We start from the raw sequence: 25,655 nt of genomic DNA, 5'->3' as shown, positions 1-25,655 counted from the left end.
AATTTATAAATACTGTACTGGTGACTCCACAATAGTGATAAAACTTTTTTGTGGAAGGGAGTTTAACAAGACACGTGGCCACACTTTAACCTTAAACTACGTAGAGGGTTCTTTGCTGTAAGAGTGGCAAGGATGTGGAATTCCCTTCCACAGGTGGTGGTTTCAGCGGGGAGCATCGATAGTTTCAAAAAACTATTAGATAAGCACCTGAAGGATAGGGATATACAATGTAATACTGACATATAATCACACACATAGGTTGGACTTGATGGACTTCTGTCTTTTTTCAACCTCACCTACTATGTAACTATATAAGGTGGAGCTGTTGCAACCACCATGCAGGCAGAATGGAGAACAAGGGGAATGTACATTTTTTTCAACCTCACCTACTATGTAACTATGGAAGAGCAAGAACTGCAAATATGAAAATATTGAAAGAAACAGGAAGAGTTTTTTTTTCACAGTACATGGGTACTGGCCAAAATTCATTTATCCAAACCTGTAATTGGAGTTTGGTGACTTTTTGGAGGCACAAGATGGTAAAGGCAAAAAGGACAGAAGGATTAAAAGGTCACTTTGTGGAGGTAGAATCTGGTGCGCTGAGTCAGCCCCTGGCCTCTTATACTGTATGTCTTGGATAATGGATATCCCAACAGCTAGATTTTTATACCATAGTTCCCAGCTCATTTCCTGTCCACCTGGGGGTTTGGATGCTCTCCACCTTTTGTGTGTTCCAGCTCCTCCTCTCATATTTCCCATAATATCAAACAAATATTTCCTAAATGTTGATGAATTTAAGAAAAATTAAATAATTATTGACAAAAAAAGGATGCATAGCTCAAACATCTTACCTTTTTCTCACACCGTTAAAAAGTGTGTATGAGGTGTGTCTAAAAAGTTTGGTGAATGGTCTGATATCTCGACAGCAACATGGGCCAGGTGCGTGTGCATGCACATGGCTATCCAGAGACACGTTGAGAAGCACCACCTAGCGTGGAGTACACGTGACCATCAGGGTAGACCCGCTGTGGGCAGTCAAACATAGTCAGTGTAAGAGTTAGGGTCATGGAGCAACAAGTGGACGTCAAGTTCTGCAACAAATTGGGGAAAATAGAGATGCATGAAATGTTGGTGCAAGTGTACGGGACTGAAGCCATAAGCAGAAAATGTGTTTATAATTGGTTTAAACGCTTTTGCAATGGGAAGGAAATGTCTGAGGATGGGCCGTCAACAAGCAAAAACCCAGGCATGATCAAGCGAGTGCGAAAAATGCTGGCACAAGATCTTCCATCAACTACCAATTGCTCTGCCCCCAAGAAATGGAGATGGAAAGATATAGAAATGTCTGTAGTCCATATCAGGAGCAGCAGATGACAACCATGGCTTCCTCCATAGACACAGTAGTGGAGTGACAGGAGGAGGAATAAGTTATTTTTACCAGATGAAAAAAATAATGCAGCCACCACACCAAGGACTAGTAGGTTGCAATATATTATATTTTTGGTTTTGGCTTTTGGTTTAATCCTCCAACTGACAGTGCCTTTATGGTTCTGGTACCAATTCTGCTTGGCAAAGCCAGCATCTTGGAACCAGTGGAGTTTCTCTTCTCTTAGGTAAGGAACCACGGACACCAGTGATCATGTTAGCTGGTAAAATGGGGCATTCTTTACACTGTAAAGGCTCCTACACACAATTGGACTTTTTGACAACAAACATGCAACTTAGCTCTTTTAGGGCAACATCCGATCGTGTGTATGCTCCATCGGACAAACTTTTTTCGGTTTTCATTGGACCAATGTTGGCTGTGCGAACTGACAAACTTTTCGACAACATAAGTCCGATGGAGCAAAGTCCGATCGTGTGTACAGAAAACCATCAGATTTTACAAACACACATGGTCAGAACCAATGCAAAAGATTAGACAACAATACAGAAGTTGACCAAAGGTGGCGGTAAAGAGCAGAAAAAACATGTGATTTGGTGAAAATTGGCTGAAAAAGTCAGATTGTGTGTATGCTTAACAAGTTCATGGGCAACACCCTTTTTTACAGAAATCCACAGGAAAGTTTGTAAAAAGTCCGATTGTGTGTATGAGGCCTTAGGAGAACTCATTCTGTTGAGCACTAGCACAAGGGGATTTTGAACAACCACCAATGTGGTGTAGCTAACAATATATAAAATTAATTTAAACAGGGGTTGAGAACTCCAGAATGGCAACACAAATCAACTATTAGTAGGCCAGTATAAAGCAGTAAACTGTTAGGTTTATAAATATAATACTCACAGTTTAGGAGAAAAATGTAATACAATATCCATGTCATCATCAATGTAATTCAAAATAGGCCAGCTTCTGCTGGCTTTAGAAAGAGGTGGAGATGCAAGGATCATGTTAGATCCTGCCCTCTCACTCTACAGTTTATAGAAACTACCTTTCCCATCACAGAAAGGAAAACTGTAGTAAATGTGGATGGGTACATTGAAAACATGTGTGAATGTGTTCATTTACATAGCTTGCATATCGAAGGCATGGGGAGCTGAGAGAGTGGTGGAGACTCCTAGTCTGTCCCACCTCCCATGACCTTTATAGGAGGCGGGACAGATCAGGAGTCCCCTGGGTTGTCATTCTTTTGATGCTTCATCGGTGGACGGTTCAGACCAGGAATCTTATGCCACGTACACACGACCGGACTTTCCGGCAGACTAGGTCCGACGGGATAAGTCTGTCGGACAATACGATCGTGTGTGGGCTAGTCCGATAGTTTTTTAAGGAAAAAAATCTGATGGACCTACAAATAAATCATGTTTCAAATCTTTCCGAGGACTCGAGTCCGGTCGAAAAATCTGTTCGTCTGTATGCTAGTCCGACGGACCAAATATGACACAAGAACAGCTATTGGCTACTGAACTTCCTTGTTTAGTCCCGTCTTACGTCATCCCGTCAAAACTAATGGACTTAATCTGTTCGTGTGTGGGCAAGTCCGTTTGTTTGGAAAGTCCATCAGACCTCCACTGAAAGTCCATCGGGAAGACCGTTAGACCTAGTCCATTGAAAAGTCTGGTCGTGTATGCGGCATTAGTCTCCCCCAACCACCCACTACAGTGAGGGGGGATGGAACTGTGCCACTGCTCCCTGTAAAGAACTACAGGAGGGCAGAGACAAGACTTGTGGCCAAGGGAATACATGGCATAGTGGCCACAGGTCTTATAACCTAGATATCATAGACCAGATAGTCTATAGCCTTGTACACACGGTCGGAGAATCCGTCGGAATGTGTCCTATCAGGCCGTGTTGTCGGATAATCCGACTGTGTGTGGTATGCATCGGACTGATTCCGTCGGAATATCCGTCGGACCCAATTTTCCAACTTGTTGGAAATATTTTCCGACCAATTGGTTCGATCGGACATACTCCGATCATGTGTAGAGAATTTTGATCGGACAAAGTGCCACGCATGCTCAGATCAAATTCCTACATCAAAGCTATTGGCTACTAGCCTGAACGTAGTCCCATCGTAACGAAATTACGTCATCACGTTCTGAATGATCGGATTTTTATCGACAACTTAGTCCGACCGTGTGTATGCAACAGTTTCAGACAAGATGCGACGGACAAAATCTGACGGACAAAGTCCGACAGATTTGGTTGTCAAAATCTCTGACCGTGTGTACAGGGGCTTAGATTTAAATAGTTTATTTTCTCTAAGATTATGGACTGAAGAAACAAATGGACAGCATACTGGCTGAAAGTTTGAAAGCACTAGTAATTACACATAAAATAGTTTCTGCCCAGATTTCAGCTTTAGGATTGTTGGAAGGGTTCCTTTTTGTTTAAAAAGTTTGAAAAAAGTTGGTCTACAACACTATATTGCCAAAAGTATTGTGACACCTGCCTTTACACGCACGTGAACTTTAATGGCATCCCAGTCTTAGTCTGTAGGGTTCAATATTGAGTTGGCCCACCCTTTGCAGCTATAACAGCTTCAACTCTTCTGGGAAGGCTCCCCATAAGGTTTAGGAGTGCGTCTATGGGAATGTTTGACCATTCTTCCAGAAGCACAATTGTGAGGTCAGGCACTGATGTTAGACGAGAAGGTCTGGATCTCAGTCTCCACTCTAATTCATCCCAAAGGTGTTCTATCGGGTTGAAGTCAAGACTTTGTGTAGGCCAGTCAAGTCAATACTTTTGGCAATGTGTTGTACATATTTGGGTGGCCTGGCCCTTTAAAAAAAGTTACTCACTGCACAATTTACAGGGTTATTATACAAAAAAATGATATAAGGATAGGCAGAGTCTAGTGTCACTTGAGTCTAGTGTCATTATATCTTTTAGTGACTTCTGTAGGCAGGACATCATAATATACAGTAGTTCCAGTCTTAGGTGGACTGACCCCAAAGAATGTCTTTAGAGGGAATGTAAACTGGTATTTTGTATGCATTATTTATTTTTTTATGGTTGGTAATAAAAAGATTTTAAATATTTTTTATGTTTTGAATATGAAATATTATATATTGGTATTTAATATTTACTGCAATAGTTGGCTACATGAAAAAGCAGAAGCTATTTGGAGATTCAGATAATAACTGCTGTGATAAAAAAAAAAAAAACGAAATGCCTCAAAGGAGAAGTACTTATTCGGTTTACACAACAGGTGTGCAGGAAGTATTGGGTTTTTGTATTAGAAAGCCAGCATGCTTTGCAAACTGAATGTTCTGGATTTACCCAGTGATATATGTTTATTTTTACTATAGATTTTATATAAATGATAAAAGCTGAACTACTCCACCACCATCACAACAAATACATCCACCACATCACTACAGGCAATATGAAAATAATAATGTTAAACCCTAAACACTTGCTGGCATATGCCGTCCCATGATGCGTTGGGTCCCAAATCTTCTTTTTTTCTGGACTGCAGACTGGGAGGGTCCTACTTGGGGAACTTCCTATCGATTGTCCTGGGGTGAATATAGTGTAACACTGTACATTGTCACTGTAATGCAGATCGTTATTTTGACCACAAGATGGCAGTATTCAACTTTTCCATTTAAAGGGACATGCATCTTGCAATCCTCTCCCCCTCCCCCTTGTATTTTCTTAAACGTGACTATTACCAGCAATTTAACCACCAGAGTGACTCTTGCCTACATATCAACATTCTCAAAGTTACCTTTCCTACCATTTCTGAAAATTAAGGAGAACTCTGCAAATTACTTTACCACTAAAAGGAATCAATCTATATTCATAACATCTTAAAGGGACTGCACCCTTCCCTGCATGCCAACTACGGGCCCCTACTAAGCCAGCAGAAGAACCCAATACAAAGTTTAAGTTGGGGGGGGGGGGACAGCTCTGACAAACTTCCTGAAGTTTAAACTTAGACCCCGTACATGCTATTAGATTTTCTGCAGATTTTTGTCTTTAGATTTACCAAAACCATATAATATGAGATAATATGAGGTAAAACCTTAAGCGTTTCCATTTGTATGCAATCAGGCAGGCCCCTGCACTACATGGTTTTGGTAAATCTGAAGAAAAAAATTTGCAGAAAATCTAATAGTGTGTATGGAGCCTTATGCCCCGTACACACGAGCGGACTTTTCGACATCCAAACTTCGACGGACTGAGTCCGGCGGACTATCCGCTCGTGTGTGGGCTGCAACGGACTTTAGCTTCGCAAAAGTCTGACGGACTTTAGAAATGAAGCATGCTTCAAATTTTCCCGACGGAACTCCGCCGGACCCGGTCCCCTTCGAAAAATTCGCTCGTGTGTGTGCTACTCCGACGGACTAAAACCGACGCTAGGGCAGCTATTGGCTACTGTCTATGAACTTCCTACGTCGAATCCAGTCGTACGTCATCACGTTCGACTCCGTCGGAGTTTGGTGTGATGGTGTGTGGTCAAGTCCGTTCGGTCGAAAAGTCCGCCAGAACTCCGGCGGAACTCCGCTAGAACTCCGTCGGAAGTCTGTCAGACTTAATCCCTCTCGTGTGTACGGGGCATTAGTCTCCTCTGCCTGAAGGCTTACAGGTGAGGCAGCCTTGCGTTTGGTTACCTTCTTTTACTCATTTGGGGAAAATCTCTTGTCCGAACGTTATTGTTTACATCTTCAGTCCTGCGGGATGGGTGGGTGTGACATTGTACTGTGCTGTATTCTCCCTTTGCTGTATTACCTTGCTTAGTGATACATTTGGTTAGCTGTTTCTTTGCCTACTATTCGTTGACCTTGAAACAAGTGTAGCACTGCCCCTCCCCCCCCCCCCCCATAGGAGTGGCTGATTTTCGGGTCCCCATCTCAGTCCCCTGCCAGATCCACCTCTGGGGATTGGCTGAGGGCCAATAAATATTGAGGGCAGCCCCTCCTAACCTCCACCCACAAGCTCCAGAACATTCTCCAATGGGTTAGGCAACAGAGAGCTGCCAGGATGAGTCATCCAGCCCTGGCCTTTAATAACCCTGTCCCAGATGTAATGACTTAGGTTTATCCCAGAGCCAGAAATGCTTTGACTTAGACCCCTTTCACACTGGGGTGCTTTGCAAGTGCTACAGCATAAAAAATAGTGCCTGCAAAGCGCCCTGAAACAGCCACTGCCGTCTCTCCAATGTGAAAGCCTCAAGGGCTTTCACACTGGAGCAGTGCGCTGGCAGGATACTAAAAAAAAGTGCTGCTAGCAGCATCTTTGGAACGGTGAAGGAGCGGTGTATGCACCGCTCCTTCACCGCTCCTGCCCATTGAAATCAATGGGGCAGCGCGGCTATACCACTGGCATAGCGCTGCTGTAGCAGCACTTTGCGGTGGTCTTTAACCCTTTCTCGGCCGCTAGCGGGGGTTAAAACTGCCCCACTAGTTGCCAAATATCCCCACTAAAACAACGGTAAAGCGGCACTAAAAATAGCGCTGCTTTACCACCGACACTGCCCCCGCCCCAGTGTGAAAGGGGCCTTACTCTCACTACTAGTAGCATACAGTAGAGCAGGGATGTGCAATTAGCGGACCTCCAGCTGTTGCAAAACTACAAATGCCATCATGCCTCTGACTCTGGGTGTCATGCTTGTGGCTGTCAGAGTCTTCCTATGCCTCATGGGACTTGTAGTTTTGCAACAGCTGGAGGTCCGCTAATTGCATATTCCTGCACTAGAGGGTGCTACACCATCTATGCATTTATTATACCAGTGTGTGCGTGTTCTTCCTTTATGACACAGCCAAGAAACTACTTAGTCAAGGTACTTTGGTGCTGTTAGCAGAGGTGGTGTTCTGCCCAGGGCTCAGAGACGGACAGAGAGCCCAAAAAACACAGGGTCTCCTGTGGGGGTGGCGCTACAATAGAAAGGTGTTAGAGAGTTGTGGGTTCTTTGCGGAAATGCTTAGGAGGGGGGTATCCCGAGAAGGCCTTTATAAGGGATACAAAAAAATCAGTTTATAAACTATTAAACTTTCACAAAAAATGTATTTGAAATTCACTAAAAAACTATTTTTTCATTCTAAAACTGAAATGGAAAAATTTGCATCATTTGAGAGTGTAATAACATTCCAAGTTTTGTATCCAAGTGTATTCACCTGCATAAAAATGAGGTATTTTCTTTTTTTAGGACTTCTTGGGTTTATTTCTCCACGGTAACATTTTTGGCAAGTGGTGGCATGAAAACAGCTGTTATTTTTTTGAGGATTACAAGACAGGAAGACAGCTGTGTGCAGGAAAATATCATTCTTCGCTATTCAACCATTATTAAAAATATTTATTTTTAAAACAGTTCCCTGAAACCTTTACAGATGCATTCATTAATGTTAAACTTCAGCCAAGGATTTCTAGGTTTGGCTATAGTGGTTAGGGGGCTAGACCCGCTGCCCAGTTCCAGTTGTGTTTTTTGCCCCTTTTGGGTAGATCTGCCCTTCTACTCAATAAGAATGGCTGCACAAGTAGAGTAGACATCAATGGACCTGCACTGCAGCACGCCACAACACACATGGGGAGATTTACTAAAACTGGTGCACACAGAATCTGGTACAGCTGCGCATAGTAACCAATCAGCACGTGGTTTTAGCCCAGGTTCAAACTGACTGTTTAGAATTCAGCTGAACTCGCACAATTTCAAACGGGCAATGCAGTCTGTCTATGGGGGGCGATTTGGCAGAGATTTGTGCAGGTTCCTGTACAGATGTCTATTCAAAATGGCTGCCGAAGTCACCAAAAGTAGTAGAGGAACTATTTTTGGGAATCAGTGCTGCACCGCAAAGTCGTCGTCGCACCGGCGGTGTCATTGCCGGCAATGGCCGTCGTCTTAGCATGCAATTTGACATGTCAAATCGCATGCCGAACAGCCCGATGTGAACATGGGTTCATTGTTTAAGCTTAAAGTGGGAGTTTTTTTTTTTTTTTAAAAGCCAGCAGCTACAAATACTGCAGCTGCTGACTTTTAAAATAAGGACACTTACCCGCCCAGCGCGCCCGCGATGTCGGCACCCGAAGCCGATCTCTCGATCAGCTCTCGGGTGCTGCTGCCGCCATCTTCAGTATGGGAATCAGCAAGTGAAGCCTTACGGCTTCATTTCCCGGTTCCCTACTGCGCATGCGCGAGTCGCGCTGCGCAATAAGGATGGCCCCCGCTGTCTCTGGGATCCGTGTGTTTCCCAGCAGACAGCGGGGGACCTTCGGAAAGGGGCGTAGATTCTGCGGAAAGGGGCGTATATTCTGCAGATATCTATGCCGGAAGTGGGTGCAGATACCTGTACTGTACAGGTACCTGCACCCCCCTCCCCCCTGAAAGGGTCCAATTGTGGCGCCGGAGGGGGGGAGGATTCCAATGAGCGGAAGCTCCACTTTAGGGTGGAGCTCCGCTTTAAGTAAACAAGCTAAAGCTGCAGGCTGAATGATTACTATGCACAGCTGTACCAGATTCTATGTTCACCAGTTTTAGTAAATCTCCCCCATGGCCTCTCTGTACAGGGATATGATGGAAGACACGCAATGGGGTTGATTTACTAAAACTGGAGGGTGCAAAATCTGGTGCAGCTGTTCACGGTAGCCAATCAGCTTCTAACTTCAGGTTGTTCAGTTGAACTTTGACAAAAAAACCTGGAAGCTGATTGGTTTCTATGCACAGCTGCACCAGATTTTGCACGCTGCAGTTTTAGTAAATCAACCTCCATGTTTGCTTTACACAGTGAATGTTGCAAAAAATGCAGAAAGCCTTGTAGCCCCGGGGATTTTTTTTTGGGAAGTCAATGTCCAAGGTTACCACAGATATATAAAAAATAAAATAGATACTTTATTATAGACAATGGTTAAAACTAAAAGATAGTAAGATCAAACTCCTGATAATGTGGACCTTGCTACACGAAATGCGTAGAGATTACAGTGTTCCTCAGTTTACGGATGTGAGCAATGGCAGAAGTATAGGGGTCGATGAGGTCGCCATGGCCCCATGCGTTTATGTGTGTATGTGTGCGCGTGCATGTGTTTATATGTGTGTGCATATGTGCATTTATATATATATATATACATATATATATATATATATATATATATATATATATATATATATATATATATACATACAATATATGTGTGTGTGTTTATATATATATATATATATATATATATATATATATATATATATATATATATATATATATATAATGTGTGTGTGTGTTTACATGTATGTATGCACATTTTATGTATGCATGTTTAATCCTGACACACTATATCTGAATAATCAGAATTGATTTTTTTTTTCTTGCTTGTTCATAGTATCAGCAAAAAAATGTTGTTCCTCTGAAAAGCGATCCATGCTCAGACGGCTTTTCAGAGTCATTTGACAGCCGGTAAAGAGGCAATATTTTTCCTCCTGACCGCCTGTTTTAACCCTTAAATGCATTATCACTATGCTGCAATTGCATGCAATGCACACAGTTGCAGGGTGGTTGCAGTGCAGCCCCATTCACCTAGGGGTATACTTCAAGGGTGCCCTGACTGCAAAGAGATTGAGAAACACTGGCATAGAGGAACTGGTCTCCCCATTTTCCTCCTGCAGCCGCCAAATGCCTGCGGGAAGGAGAGTAGGAGAAGCGGGGGGAAATGGAGAAATCGGTTCCTTTACATGCAGCCACCCACTTGCGACCGAGCTCTGTTGTTCCGCCACCAGGCAAGGAGAAAAAGGCCCTGTCCGGGGACCAGGGGGGCCCTTCATGGTTTCTTGCATGGGGGCCCTGAAGGTTCTAGATACGCCACTGGATGTGAACCTCCCAAACTTTATCATATGTTTGTATGGAGCAATTTGTACTGATGTATAAACTAGTGATATCTTTAATGCATATGTTTTGTAATAGTGCATCTTTTAGTTTTTAATTTGGTTTTAACCATGGTCTACAATAAAGTATCTATTTTTTTTATATATCTGTGGTAGTCTTGCAAATTGACCTCTTAAAAAAATCCCCGGAGCTGCATGGCTTTCTACATTTTTTTTTCAAGTCAATTTTGGGGTGGAGGTATGATTGATGCCCCTTTTGTTCACTGTGAACCTTATCATGTTTGGTTCAGGAGAGGATGAAACAGATTTAGTAAACATATTATTAGAACCCAATGGGAAAACTTTAACTTCAAGGAATGTAGAGCTAGAGAGAGGGACCACATAGCTGAGGGACCGAAATTTTGAAAAAAGCCCCCCAAAAAACTGTTTCATAGTTTGTTATAACATTTTGAAAACAGGCAATTTTTATCCTTCACTGATGAGCTCTGATAGGCTGCGCTGATGGGCACTGATAGGCGGCACTAGTGGGCAATGACAGGCGACACTGATGGGCACTAATAAGGTGGCACTAATAGGTGGCATTGATGAGGCACACTGATAGGTGGCACTGAGAGGTGGCACTGATGAGCACTGATGGTTGACACTGATGGATGGCAATGAAGGGCACTGATAGGTGGCACTGAAGGGCATTGCTTATCACTGGTAGGCACTGGTAGGTGACACTGATAGGCAGCACTGATCTGTGGCACTGATTATTAGACACTGGTCTAATTGATTGGCAGCACTGGTGGGCATTGATTGGCAGCACTGGTGGGCATTGATGGGTGGCACTGTGGGAACTGGTAGCTGGCACTGGTGGGTAATGATAGGTGGCACTGGTGGGTGGCACAGTGGGCACTGGCAGGTGACACTGGTGGGCACAGCTGTGGCTTTCTGAGTGAGGGAAAAAAATACTGATTACCAAGCTTCTGTTTACATCATGTGATCAGCTGTCATTGGCTGACAGCTGATCACGTGATAAGGGGCCGGGATCGACCCCTTACTCGAGTCTGAGATCAGCCGAGTCTCAAAGACTCAGTGATCACAGAGCGTGCGACCCGGACGCCCTCCCGGCAATTAAGGCCCATGCTGCAGCCGTCTTTCGGCTATAACGTGGGTGACAGGTAGTTAAACACTTGGCTGCCCATCTTGACCTCTCCAGTCCATAGCTCAACTTCATTAGGAAGGGCTTCTTGTTAAGGTCTAATAATCTGGTGCTTCTGATTCTGGGGCTTAACGTAACGTTAAACGTTTATTTTTTTGTTTTTATTATTAAAATAACAAACATGTATACTTACCTACTCTGTGAAATGGGTTTGCACAGAGAAGCATCGATCCTCCTTTTCTGGGGTCTCCCGCAGGCGGTCCAAGCCCCTCCTCTTTGGCGTGTGCCCCCATGGATAACCTCTTTCCATGGGGGTACCCATGCAGGCCTCGTTGCTGAGCAGCCCTGTCTGCATCTATTGACACAGACAGTGCAACTCGGCCCCGCCCCCTGCTCCCTTGTCACAGCATTTGATTGACAGCAGTAGAAGTCAACGGCTCCAATGGCTGCTATCAATCTGCCCATTGAGGAGGGAAACAGCGACAGGAGCCGCTGCTCTCGTGCACGTCATTGGATCAGATCAGGCTCAGGTAAGAATAAGGAGGAGCTGGAGGGTTGATCCTGCAGCAGAGTAGGTTTTTAATGTATAGAATGCATTAAGGTAAACAAACCTTCAGGCTTTGGAAACACTTTAAGTTCTGTGGGAACCAAAGTACCAGCAATGCCCATAAAATGTCCTTGAACAGTGACTGGTAAAGGTAAAGTGCTCTGCAATGTGGTCACAATGGAGACCTAACCCTTACACCCTTCTAGGCGAGAGGGAGGACAGGTGGTAGGCATCCTCGGGGGATGGAACGGAACACAGAGTGTGGGAAAATGTATTGTTACGAGCAAGAACTGACCGAAACACTCGCAGATTATTATATGGCACTTGCAGGAAGCGATGCATGGAGACAGACAGCACCTGGCACAGGAGGAGGCTGATATGCAGTAAGCGTAGAAGAACTATTATACTGGAAAATTCGCTATTTCAGCACTAGTGAGCAGTCCCTATACTTTCCCTTCCCCTCTGGAACTTCTCCTTCACGCTAGGCCAGGGGTCTCAAACTGGTGAACCTCATTTGCCATGTAGTTGCCCACCCCATAAATTTGTTCAGATCTTTTTGCAAGGTTTCCACATCCTGTGGGGAAGTTTTTGCCCTGCTTAGCTTAGTATTGTCAGCAAATACAGAGATTGAACTGTTTACCCCATCCTCCAGGTCGTTTATGAACAAATTCCCTGTGTAGGGAAGTCAACCTACACCTGCCTACACTGTGTTAGAGAAATGGGTACCAGAGCATTCAAAGACTGATAGAAGACCATTCTGTCACCTGGTGTTTATAACTACATTTCTCCCCCGTGGGCCACATGCAGGCAGGAGGCAAAGGAGTTGAGTTGTAGAGAGTTGTAGGTACTGAATAGTATACAAGAAAAAGAACCGCTGCTCCAGGTGTATAAAGATAAGGCTGATTGGAGTATCTTGCAGAGTTCTAGCCCCGGCCCACCTCCACATCCAGAACGTCCAATTGCCTTTTATTTTGATTCACAAAGATAACACCAAAGACACCAAACTGTTGTCACATAGATGCTTTTCACACATACATCTTGTGCTTAATCATTACGTAATGATTAAGCACAAGATGTATTTGTGAAACGCATCTACGGGACCAAAGTTTGGTGTCTTTGGTGTTATCTTTGTGAATCAAAATAAAAGGCAATTGGACGTTCTGGATGTGCAGCCATTTCTTTCTTCTTTCCAAGGTACCGAATAGCGTTGCCACCTTTTGATGCCACGTAACGACATAGCTCATCAGGAGACTGTGCATAAAAACGTGTGTCTATGTTGCTACATCACTTGACAAATCATCTGGTGGATAAAACAGAGTCTGTGTATTTCTGTCAGCCGCATCTCTAGCTGTTCAGCTGGGGAGGCCTTTTAAGACTATTCAATATTTTCTATCTTTCTCTTATTGACATGCTGGAATTATTCCACTTTAAAAAGCGACATGGCGCATGAGATATGGAAATCAATGTATGTCATGCTGCCTATTGCAAATACATTTGATTTGACTTAATTGTAGCAGCGGTGTCTCTTCATAATTTATGAGCCGCGGCTCTGGCGGAGATCACTTACCCTGAGAACAGAGAGATGTGTTTTGACAGAGACAGGGCGGTGTTTTAACTCCTGTCCTGATGGATCGCTTCTTCTGCTGCAGCTGAAGAATTGTAAAGAGAACCTGTGACCTTGTAACGGAAATTAAATTACTAAGGAATAGCTGAGAATAGGCTATTGGATTATCAATTAATGCAGTGTATTTTTTTTTTTAATAGATATGGTATTAGCCTTTTGCAATCCCCTGTACAGCAGAAAGGGGTGTGCTGCTGGCACATGTTAACAAAAAAATGCTGACAGGAGTAGAGAGCAGAGCAAAAAGGGGAGTGTTCAGCACGGACCAATCACATCCATGGAGCAGGGAGCTGAACAGCAATATTGCCTAACCCTAGTAAAGAAAGGTCATGTCACCAGCCTGGCTGTGCTGTGTGGCAGGGCTGTGTATATCTCAGAATTTAAAGAAAATAAATACAAAATCTTAGAGAGCTCCCATTTACAGTATGCATTTCATATTTGTATTTAGCCACTTGGCTGAACCTCTACACTGGTCCCGCCACTGTTGATCGGCAAAGAAGACCGCCATACTAAAATAGACAACTGGCCATGCCAAGTAGATTGCAGGCACACAAGAAGCCTGACTTTATTTGGATGTCACAGCCTGCCTATAGAAACCTACAGTATCTCACAAAAGTGAGTACACCCCGACCCTCACATTTTTGTAAATATTTTATTATATCTTTTCATGTGACAACACTGAAGAAATGACACTTTGCTACAATGTAAAGTAGTGAGTGTACAGTTTGTATAACAGTGTACATTTGCCGTCCGCTCAAAATAACTCAACACACAGCCATTAATGTCTAAACCCCTGGCAACAAACGTGAGTACACCCCTAAGTGAAAATATCCAAATTAGGCCCAAAGTGTCAATATTTTGTGTGGTCACCATTATTTTACAGCATTGCCTTAACCCTCTTGGGCATGGAGTTCATCAGAGCTTCACAGGTTGCCACTGGAGTCCTCTTCCCCTCCTCCATGATGACATTACGAAGCTGGTGGATGTTAGAGACCTTGCACTTCTCCACCTTCCGTTTTGAGGATGTCCCACAGATGCTCAATAGGGTTTAGGTCTGGAGACATGCTTGGCCAGTCCATCACCTTTACCCTCAGCTTCTTTAGCAAGGCAGTGTTCGTCTTGGAGGTGTGTTTGAGGTCGTTATCATGTTGGAATACTGCCCTGTGGCCCAGTCTCTGAAGGGAAGGGATCATGCTCTGCTTCAGTATGTCACAGTACATGTTGGCATTCATGGTTCCCTCAATGAACTGTAGCTCCCCAGTGCCGGCAGCACTCATGCAGCCGCAGACCATGACACTCCCACCACCATGCTTGACTGTAGGCAAGACACACTTGTCTTTGTACTCCTCACCTGGTTACCACCACACACGCTTGACACCATCTGAACCAAATAAGTTTATCTTAGTCTCATCAGACCACAGGACATGGCTCCGGTAATTCATGTCTATAGTCTGCTTGTCTTCAGCAAACTGTTTGCGGGCTTTCTTGTGCATCATCTTTAGAAGAGGCTTCCTTCTGGGATGACAGCCATGCAGACCAATTTGATGCAGTGTGCGGCCTATGGTCTAAACACTGACAAGCTGACCCGCCCACCCCTTCAACCTCTGCAACAATGCTGGCAGCACATCTTCTTCCCAAAGACAGCCTCTGGATATGATGCTGAGCATGTGCACTCAACTTCTTTTATCTACCATGGTGAGGCCTGTTCTGAGTGGAACCTGTCCTGTTAAACCCCTGTATGGTCTTGGCCATCGTGCTGAAGATCAGTTTCAGGGTCTTGGCAATCTTCTTATAGCCTAGGCCATCTTTAATTAGAGCAACAATTACTTTACTTTTTCAGATCCTCAGAGAGTTCTTTGCCATGAGGTGCCATGTTGAACTTCCAATGACCTCCCCCCATTTCAGATCTACCCCTCAGATTTACAGCGACTACACTTCCAAGTGCACTTTCAGGCTGGATTCACATCTATGCAGTTTTAGTGCTTTTTGCATTTTGCAGATTTGCATCACAGTCCATTTAACATGGTTTCCTATGGAACACGTTCTGTAGTGCAAATCTGCAAAATGCAAAAAGCACTGAAACAGCATAGATGTGAATCCAGCCTTAAAGTAGATTTGCCTTTCCTAAATATCCCCCTGTATCTACCTTTGGTGCCGAATGTTCTGCACAGCCATATTCGGGCACCCGGTTCACCTGCTGTTGGATGTTGAAGTGTATCTATTTCAATAAGTTTTTCTTAGGTTTTTGCAAATTCAAAGAAGAGCGTACATGACACATGGATATTGCAGTAAACTTTTGGACCAAAAATTACATTAAAAAAAGGTATCTAGTGCAGTGAATGTACCAGATTCAATGACTATCTATAAGGCTGCTTTCACACTGGGGCGAGAGCAGCGTCGGCGGTAAAGCGCCGCTATTTTTAGCGGCGCTTTACCGTCGTTTTAGCGGCGGTGCGCGGGCGCTAGCGGGGTGGTTTTAACCCCCGCTAGCGGCCGAAAAGGGGTTAAACCCGCCCGCAAAGCGCCGCTGCAGCGGCGCTTTGCCGGCGGTATTGCCGCGGTGTCCCATTGATTTCAATGGGTAGCAGCGGTATAGGAGCGGTGAATACACCGCTCCTTCACCGCTGCAAAGATGCGGCTGGCAGGACTTTTTTCACCGTCCTGCCAGCGCATCGCTCCAGTGTGAAAGCCCTCCGGCTTTCACACTGGAGTTAAAGGGGCCGGTTTTTTTCAGGCGTTACACAGGCGCTATTTATAGCGCTGTAACGCCTGAATACCGCCCCAGTGTGAAAGCAGCCTAACAGATGTTTTCTTTAGACTCACATACATCCCGAGGGGCTAGTGTATGAATTTTTCCTGCAAGCTAGTATGTCAATGAACTTTCAAAGTTAAAGAAAATACTGTAAGATACGGTGCGAACATTAATAACTGTAAAGATAAAGTGACGTAGGAATAATACAAAAAATAAAAAATAACACTAAGGAATGCAGTTAGGTACTATAGGCAAGTTTTTGCTGATAGTTATCAAAAAATAAATAAAAAAATTGGGGTTGGGTCAAGAACTAGAGACTGTATTATGCCACTTTTTCCAAGGAATCCAGATCTTGTCAATAATTGAGTATCTACCAGCACTAGATGCAAAAAGTTGTTCATAAGTACCATGAGTGTAATGATTATTTGGATGGCTTTCTGTATATTAGGGGTCTTGGTGTCTTTCCAGTGCCAGATTAAGTAGGGCTGCTAAAAGGATGTGGGAAGTCAGTTTCCTCAAAGGAGGAAACACACCCAGGGATAATAGTGCCATGCCCGGTGTTGGCTCCATTTTGAGTCTTAGGACCTGCGTTATGAGGTTAAATACTAGATTCCAGTATTGGGTTATATTAGGACAAGACCATAGAAGACTTATTAAGGTACTCGGGTCCCCACAATTTCTCCAGCACAAGAGAGAAACACCTGGGGCAAATTTGGATATACGATGTGGGGTGAGATACCAGATTCTGGAAAAGAAAAAGGGGCCAAAAAAGGGGCTGGGGAGTCACCAACCCCTGGGACTTTTACGGTATCAAATCAAGATATTCACAAAAAATTTAAAAATAAAATAATATAATTTTATTCATGTTATGCAAAAATATATAAATTGAACATTCATAAAAACAGTGATTTAGCACTTATCGGTGCATAGACAAACGTATTAGCAGAGTTAACCAAGATTTCCATTCACCATACAGGGAAAATGAAGAAAAAAGCTGCAATCGTTCAACATGTTTCGCCCGGGTTGGGCTTCTTCAGGAAAACTGATTGAGCAGCCAGAAAATTAGCACTAAAATAATAAAACATGAATGTTACAGTAAATTGATGCATAAAGTAACAATGATTTTACAATAATCCAAAGGGGTAGAAAATACAGTGAAATCTAATATTCTTCAAATATTTAATGAATGCATATAGTAAATCTGATATTGAACTATGGAATAAATACAATTATACTTAGTATCTCACCAAAGTTGCCAGATGCTCCATATGTCAACAACCAATATCCATGGTATCAGTCAACAAGTTGAAGATACCACATAGGATCTGTAATCACTTAAAGGTGAGGTCACAAAATTAGAAGAGATATATGTCGCCTATTTGGGGTCTGCAGAGAGGAATAAAAATAAATATAGATCAATAAATAATGGAAAAAAGGAGATATGTTGGCCCCTAGAAATGAAAAGAGGGCCAATTTTTATATTTAAATATGTATAGTGAAGGAGTAACTTTTCAACCTCCACAATAATAATTACCTGGGTAATTACATTGAATCAATAAGATTACATTCACTGGACTGTTTCAGTAGATGCGAGATTTGGAGATATCTGCAGTGTTCAGATTAGGGAATAGAATATTCCAGTTGAAGAGTTCTGAATGTTTTCAGTGCAGGGCCCACATGTAGGTCTTCCAACAATAAAGTTCTACTAGATTGCCAATTAGCGAGGGGAAATACCCGGTATGAGAAGTGAGAGAGCTGAGAGTGAGAATCTCAGTGTGGTTTGTGTTGAGAGAACATTTGTGCTCGAAGGATAAGCTATGCATCTATAGATGCCTGTATGGTAGGGCATGATCGTGGAAGGAAAGGACTGGAGATGAGATAATTATAGAGATTTCCTCCTATAATCTAGTGTTGTTCGAGTGCTGTCCATAGTTAAAGTGTATCTAAACCCAAAACCAAAATATAACATATTGCAAATTGCAAGTTCTTGGTGGCTGCATTTTTTTTTTTTTTCAAGCGTCTTTATCTTTTTTTTTCATCTGGAAATCCTGCAAAGAACACACTTCCTGTCTCTGAGTGGCTATGTCACTCCTCTACTGTATCTATGGTAGGAACCAGAGTTGTCACCCTAGGTCAGTGATGGCGAACCTTGGCACCCCAGATGTTTTGGAACTACATTTCCCATGATGCTCATGCACTCTGCAGTGTAGTTGAGCATCATGGGAAATGTAGTTCCAAAACATCTGGGGTGCCAAGGTTCTCCAACACTGCCCTAGGCTGTTCTCCTGCTATGAACTCCAAACATGTCCAAATCTCTTCATCTCCATTACATGGGGCCATCACATGAGGGCAATTAGTAGTTTACAGAAGACAGAAAGGAAGGAAGTTATTCTTCGTTGAAGTTCACAGGTCATGGCATTTCTGGCAGGATCAACAGATAATTTCTGTATTTTTCAGAAAATGTTCTTAAATTGAAAAAAACTTAAAAAATAAAAAAAGGTAAACTGATACATCTACCACATCTAAGGACTCTAAGCTGCACCATATTGTATTTTTGTTTTTGGGTTTAGTTATCCTTTGAGGGTTAGTTTTCCCCCATTTGGTAAACATTGTGAAGTTTGCACCCATTCAGGTCATAGAAGAATCCTCGCAAATGTCTGAAAATCAAAACTGATTTGCACTCTCCCTGCCCCCCCCCCCCCCCCCCGTTCCTTAAGCAGTTTGGATAAAAGCCCAAATCCAGCTCTTGTGGCCTGGGAGAATCTGTGTTCCTCACACCTGACGTAGCCACCACACCACCGTGCCAGTCTCTGCGAATAATCCCCGTTTTGTTTTGGCTGAGAAGCAGGCACTAAGAAAAACTACTTTGAACTTTCCGCTTTAACACCCCAAAAATGAAAAGCCTATTAGTGTGAACGTCCTAGGAAAAAATGCTGTTGAATTTATTTTGAAATCCATCACCACATTCATCTCTGGCACCTCTGCCAAGCAAAAAAAAAAGAAAGAAAGAGTAGGACCTGCTGTTGAAAGAAACAGTGCAAATGACCACTTCTCTGTAAATCAAGTTGATTCATCTTTAAAAACTTTAGGCGAACATTTGAAGCTGAGCAGTGCAGCGTTTTGTCAAAGCAAGGAGCTTTTTGTCTGGGTGCAATTATCACTGGCAGCTTTTTAGTACGAGGCTTGGCTGCTGAAGTTAGGAGGTGTGAAAGCCTAAGTTTCTCTGCCTGTCATGCTTGTCAGGAAACACAACCTGCCCGGCTTAATTAAAAAAGGTGTGAAGTGCAAGATGTGATTGAACCAGTTAGATGTTCCAACTTTGCCATGCTGAGAAACTTTCATGATTCATCTGATCTTCTGGCTCTGAAACCTTCTTAATTTCAACCTCAAAATGGGGTTGCCACATTTTGTACCCTTACAACTCAAACAACCGCATCGTAATGCATATGCTGGTGACTAAATCAAGCTACATTGGGTTAGGGGCTACACATCAATATCGGCTTTATTATACCATAGCAAGATTAGATATACCAAAGCTGTACAGAACTGTGGGAGATGATCACAGATCTCGATGAGAGCTTTGCCTATCCATTCATTAGTGACCAACCAATTAAATCGCTAGGAATGCATCCATATCTATTCACTAGAGACCAGTGACATCACTGACAATGCAGGCTATCTATTTACCAGAGACCAGTGACATCACTGACAATGCAGCCTATCTATTCACTAGAGACCAGTGACATCACTGGCAATGCATCCTATCCATTCACCATAGACCAACAATATTACTGAGAATGTAGCCTATTGATTAGCTAGAGACCAGTGAAATCACTGAGAATGCAGCCTATCAATTCGCCAGAGACTAGTGACATCACTGAGAATGCAGCCTATCAATTCGCCAGAGACTAGTGACATCACTGAGAATGCAGCCTATCAATTCGCCAGAGACTAGTGACATCACTGAGAATGCAGCCTATCAATTCACCGGAGACTAGTGACATCACCTGGGCATTCAGCCTATTCATTCACCAAAGACCAATGACATCACTCAATATGCATCCTATTGATTCACAAGGACCAGTGACATCATTGAGATAGCAGCCTATCCATTCACTAAAGACCAGTGACATTGCCGAGAAGACAGCCTATCCATTCACTAGAGGCCAATAAGATCACCGAAATGCAGCCTATCCATTTTCTAGATACCAATGACATCACTTAGGTTTCAGCCTATCATTTTAAATAGAAACCAGTGACTTCACTGATAATGCAGCCTGTTCACCGGAAACTAGTGGCATTACTGAGAATGCAGCCTTTCCATCCACTAGAGACCAATGAAATCACAGGTATTGCAGCTTATCCATTCACCAAAGAGCAATGACATTACTAAGAATATAGCCTATCCATTCACTACAGATCAATGACATTACAGAGAATGCAGCCTATTTATTCACTAGAAACTTGTGATATAAGTGAGAATTTAGCTTATCCATTTATTGGAAAACCAATAACATCACTAAAAAATGTAACATCCATTAATTAAAGACTAGTAGTATTACTGAGAGTACAGTCTGTTTTATTCACTGTAGTCCATCTATATCATTTTTCATTTGTTGCTGCATATTTAATATATTTTACAAGTGTTTTCATAAAACTATACTTTTTGCTGTGTTATAGGTGGCAGCTTCACATTGCATGAACTGGGTCTTGGTGAAGTTACTCCTCCACACGGGACACTGTACCGGACCGATATTAGCTTGCCACATTGTTATTCAATGTCTGGTGATAATGATGCAGACAATGAAGCAGATGGAGTATTATCTCCGGAGCACCCAGTCAGACTGTGGGCACGGAACACCAAGTCTGGCCGAAGCTCTTGTCTATCTAGCAGAGCCAACTCCAACTTGACCCTCACGGACACCGAACATGAGCACACAGAAAACGGTAAGTGACCAGTTCTAGGTCTGACATTATTCAGTCACGTATCCACCTTTACTTTCATTTTTTTCACATTTTAAAACCTGCATCTGTAACTTGACAAAGGGCAAAGTTGGGTTTGGACAAATGAAAGGCCAAAATTATATTTGTTTTTTGTGGAACAACTGTTAAGTAGTATAATGTCTCTGGAGCATTGGTAACAAGTTTGCTTTTTCACAATTTTGGGGTTTCCAGCTTTGAGTTCCGGCTGCAGCTATTTAAAAACTAGAATATTATGGTCTGCCTAGTGGTTCCCCATAACATTTAAACCGAACTATGAAGAGTGAGGAAGGGATAGAACTTTTATCAGGATTTATATTTTGACTATCACAACTTTGGAGACTTTCACTTGTTTCTTATTCTGACTATTCCCTTAGCTTGACGGCCAGGTTCTGACTCCCACCCTTCTGTCTTTGTATCTCTGTTAACATTTTGAAAGGAAATAGCTCATACCAGTGATGGTGGTAATTTTTTTGGAGGGGTAAGGCAGCAAACAGTAACACCTCCGTCCCCCAGACGATTGGCAGTCGATTGGGGGGATCTGGTGCACTTACCCCATCTATGGTGGGCAGTGTTTCTCCTGGGCTTCACTGGCAGCTTCTCTTGCTCAGTGGCAGAGACAGCTCTCCCTTCCCCTGCTCTCCACGGGCATCACGGCAGCTTCCGTTTCCTCCCTCCTTCTAGGTGGCCAATTGGGACTCTTCTCTTTTCTACCAATCAGAAAAATGGGTCACAGATCTGCCTCTGATTGGCCAAATTGAAGATCAGTGTTTCAATAGCGAATATTCATTCACTGTTGTAACACCTGGGTGGGCTCCTGGCCCAATGCTCTGCGCCAAGAGCCCTTCCTACTTTGAAGCTTATTAGAGCCTCTGGCTCTAATCAGGTGCTTAAAAAAACACTCCGCCACTGTAATTTACATGCCTGGCGTCCTGAAGGGGTGGATGCATGAATAGGGGGTGGTGGTGTCCTGTCGGAATAGCGACGGTAGATAGAGTATGGGGGTGGCAGCCGTGGATAGAGGGGGCGGCACTCCGGTATCCCTAATGGACAGGCCGCCACTGGCTCATACTGTTTTTTTGGCCCTATCTCTTCATCAGACAGGGCTTGCAACATTTGCCAATCTGTAATTCACCCTCTTTGGAGCCCTTTTCAGGATAACTGTTGAATTAATTGGGACATTGGGTTCAGAAATTCCAAATTTTGGAGGTTCACTAATTTTTTAGAACCATCAAACTTTGCGGAAATGTTCTCATCTCTACTGCTGTCATTGAGACAGGAAGTGAGGTGAAATCTCCCCAACAGGATTAAGGGGAGTAATAAGATTTGACATAAGTATTTACCCCCACCCCTTCCCCCCAAAAAGGATAAGGGATGCGTACCCTGCTATTTCCCTCAACTAGAGGGGTAAAACAGAAACCAAGGTGGAAATGCTCACTGCTGGAATCTCCTGGAGTCACAAAATGTTTTATGTAATATTGTAATATGTGTAATTGTAATATTACCCCTGAGTCAATGAAGTCTTTAATTGGGTGTTTATTTCTTAATTAAATGGATTGAATATCTGATTGCGTAATGCTTATATTGGCATTTCTGTATACAATTCAGGATTGAATTATAGTTGATCTTTTCATCCACAAATTTGTAAATTGGAGTTGGACAGAGGCAATTTCCTTGTATGAGGAGTGGTTTACCAATCAAGAGCAGAACCTACTTTATGTGACTTCGAACCATTTAAGGAGCAGTTATCATCAAGAAAATATTTAATAGGCAAAGCCCCATTGTGTAACAATCCCTATTATGTATTGATATTCAGATATTGCTGAGAAATCAGCTGAAATTTAATTAGTGCAATTATGAAATGTATGTACCTTATTCTAGCCATATTATTGGGCTAACATTTTCTTGACATCTAGCGCATTTAATATGAATTAATAAGTGATGGTCTTTGGGATGTTGTAACCACATACTGTAAAAGGGTTCTGCTGTTGGTTGGGTATACCAGTTTTGGCCACTGACTCTGGATTTTTTATGGTCTTCGTGGTGACTTTTTGTTTTAGATGTTTGAGATTTGGTTTGTTCTAATGTTGTTGTGTAAATTATATATGCTGGTTGTTAAAAATGTATTGCTATGTTTATGAAATGTAAGATTTCAGATTATGCAATTTACTTATTTAGTAATTCCAGCTGCAATGGTATCACTCAATGTTTGCCAAAATCAATGTGATTTTAATTATTTTTTTAAATACATTAAATGATATTAAAACATTTTATTAATTTAAACATTGTTAATTAAAGTGATACTCCTTCCTGAAAAATTTTTTTATTTCAAAGTTAAAGTGGAAGTAAACCCGTCTATCGTTTTCAGTCAAGGAAGCTGCCATCTTGGCCTCTAATGATTCTTCAGCTGCCATAATGCTGCACATGTGATCAGTTATGAAACCAGACATTGGATGGTTTGAAAGTTTGGTTGAGAGCACAACCAATGTGAAAGTTAGCATTTCCGGCATGCCGGGAATGTAAGTGTTTTTTGAAACTGGGTTTACACCCGCTTTAAGAAGGGTTAGAAACGTAGTCAGATTTTCGCTGACTTGTTACAGTTGGGAAATCTGCCCCCAATAAAAGCCCTTCCAATTGTATCCAAAATGACAAAAAATGTTTTGGCTAGAAGCGAAAATATAAGTTTTACAATGCAGTTTACATAGTTATTATGGTAATAAACTGGTTTTCTGAGAAAGCCAAATTCATGAAAAGCGCTATTCTCTGTGGATCTGTTAATTCTACTCTTTTATAATACACAATTTATTTAGCACCACCGGTTTATTCAGCGCTTTACAATGTAGAGGGGGGACAACACAATTACAGTACAGTTCAATACAGGAGGGACAGGAGGGCCCTGCTCGTAGAGCTTACATTCTAAAGGGAAGGGGTGGTGGTACAAAAGGTAATAGATGCAGTGAATGATTTGATGGGGTGGCTCTGGGACAGTTGTTAGGTGGGTGAGGGATAGGCTTCCCCAAATAAGTGAGTTTTCAGGGATCTCCTAAAGGTGGTCAGGTTAGGGGCTGATCGGATATACCGGGGCAGGGAGTTCCAGAGGATAAGAGAGGCTCTGGAGAAGTCCTGAAGGCGAGCATGGGAGGAGGTAACAAGGGAGCTAGAGAGCGGGAGGTCCCGGGAGGAGTGGAGGGGACGATTTGGGTGATATCTGTAGATGAGGTAGGTGATGTAGCCATGTGGATGGCCATGTGGATGGCTTTGTATGTTGTGGTTAGCATTTTGAATTTTAAACGGTGGGGTAGGGGAAGCCAGTGAAGGGATTGGCAGAGAGGGGCAGCAGTCATGGATCGGTTAGTGAGGTGTATTAGTCTAGCAGCAGCATTCATAATAGACTGAAGGGGGGATAGCCTGCGTAAGGGTAGGCCATTAAGGACAGAGTTGCAGTAGTCAAGGCAGGAAATAAGGAGTGAATAAGTTGCTTTGTGGTGTCATTAGTCAGGAAGGGTTGAATTCTGGAGATGTTGCGGAGGTTAAGGCGTCAGGATTAAGTCAGTGATTCGATGTGGGGGCTGAATATGTAGGGGACTTGGAGATTCCTGTTCATCTGGGAAACATCTGGTTCCATCAGGTTCAGTAGACATGCAGCAAATTGTCTTTTTTTCATCTCTTGTCTCCTCAACTTGTTTGAGTTTATAAGTCACATGCCAGAATGGCTAATGGTAGCAAGTCATGCTTATGCTAAGACTTATTCAACAAGTAAACTTTATAATACAAGAACACATTGTATTCAATAATGGTCCATTGATGATGAATAAAGGAGTGAAGGTGGGAAAAGTTCATGACAGAGTTGGGTGTCTGTCTAGTCATTGGATAACTTATTGCTACTAAAGGACCAGATACTCTATGATAGAGAAACCTTCCATGGTTTTTGTGCTTAAACATTTTCCTGTTGTTCTCTTTGATTGTCATATGCCTAGATAAAGGATCCTGCATGGTTCCTAGACATGTATATAGTATGAGAAGGCTTTTCTGAGCAAAGCATAAACCATGTATCTGCTTTAGTGTTTGCAACTCTCTTTAGCCATTCTTTTAATTCACTCATCCCTGCCGGGGGGGGGGGGGGGGGTGACACGACTATTTCCTCGATAGGTTTTGCGGTATGCTGGGTCTCTTGCCTGTTTATTGAACCTTGAAAGAACATGCTCGGATGACTTCGATCAGGGATCCTTAAACTTTCAAAACAAAAGTCAATTTCTCTATCCTTCAGACCTTGGGAGGGCAGATTGTGAAGTACAGGAATTGAAAAAGCCCTAGCATCAGTAGGACCTAACACCTGTGGTTCATGGGAGGAGGAATAATGT

General features: G+C 42.8%; 1 protein-coding gene across 10 annotated transcripts in view; it reads left to right on the top strand.

Annotated features, from left to right (window-relative positions):
• TENM4 (teneurin transmembrane protein 4) overlaps nt 1–25,655 on the top strand; it is a 2,098,843-nt gene that overhangs the window by 1,184,980 nt on the left and 888,208 nt on the right. For all 10 annotated transcript variants that reach the window (XM_077451390.1, XM_077451387.1, XM_077451388.1 and 7 more), the window contains one exon: nt 20,995–21,261. In XM_077451390.1, the coding sequence (XP_077307516.1) occupies nt 20,995–21,261 (267 nt within the window). The remainder of the gene's footprint in view (nt 1–20,994; nt 21,262–25,655) is intronic.

Source organism: Lithobates pipiens, unplaced genomic scaffold, assembly GCF_037356315.1.
Source record: "Lithobates pipiens isolate NorthernLeopardFrog02 unplaced genomic scaffold, aLitPip1_a1.2 Scaffold_23, whole genome shotgun sequence".
NCBI lineage: Eukaryota > Metazoa > Chordata > Amphibia > Anura > Ranidae > Lithobates > Lithobates pipiens.
The sequence above is the reverse complement of the archived record's forward strand: the minus strand, read 5'-3'. Positions and strand labels throughout refer to the sequence as shown.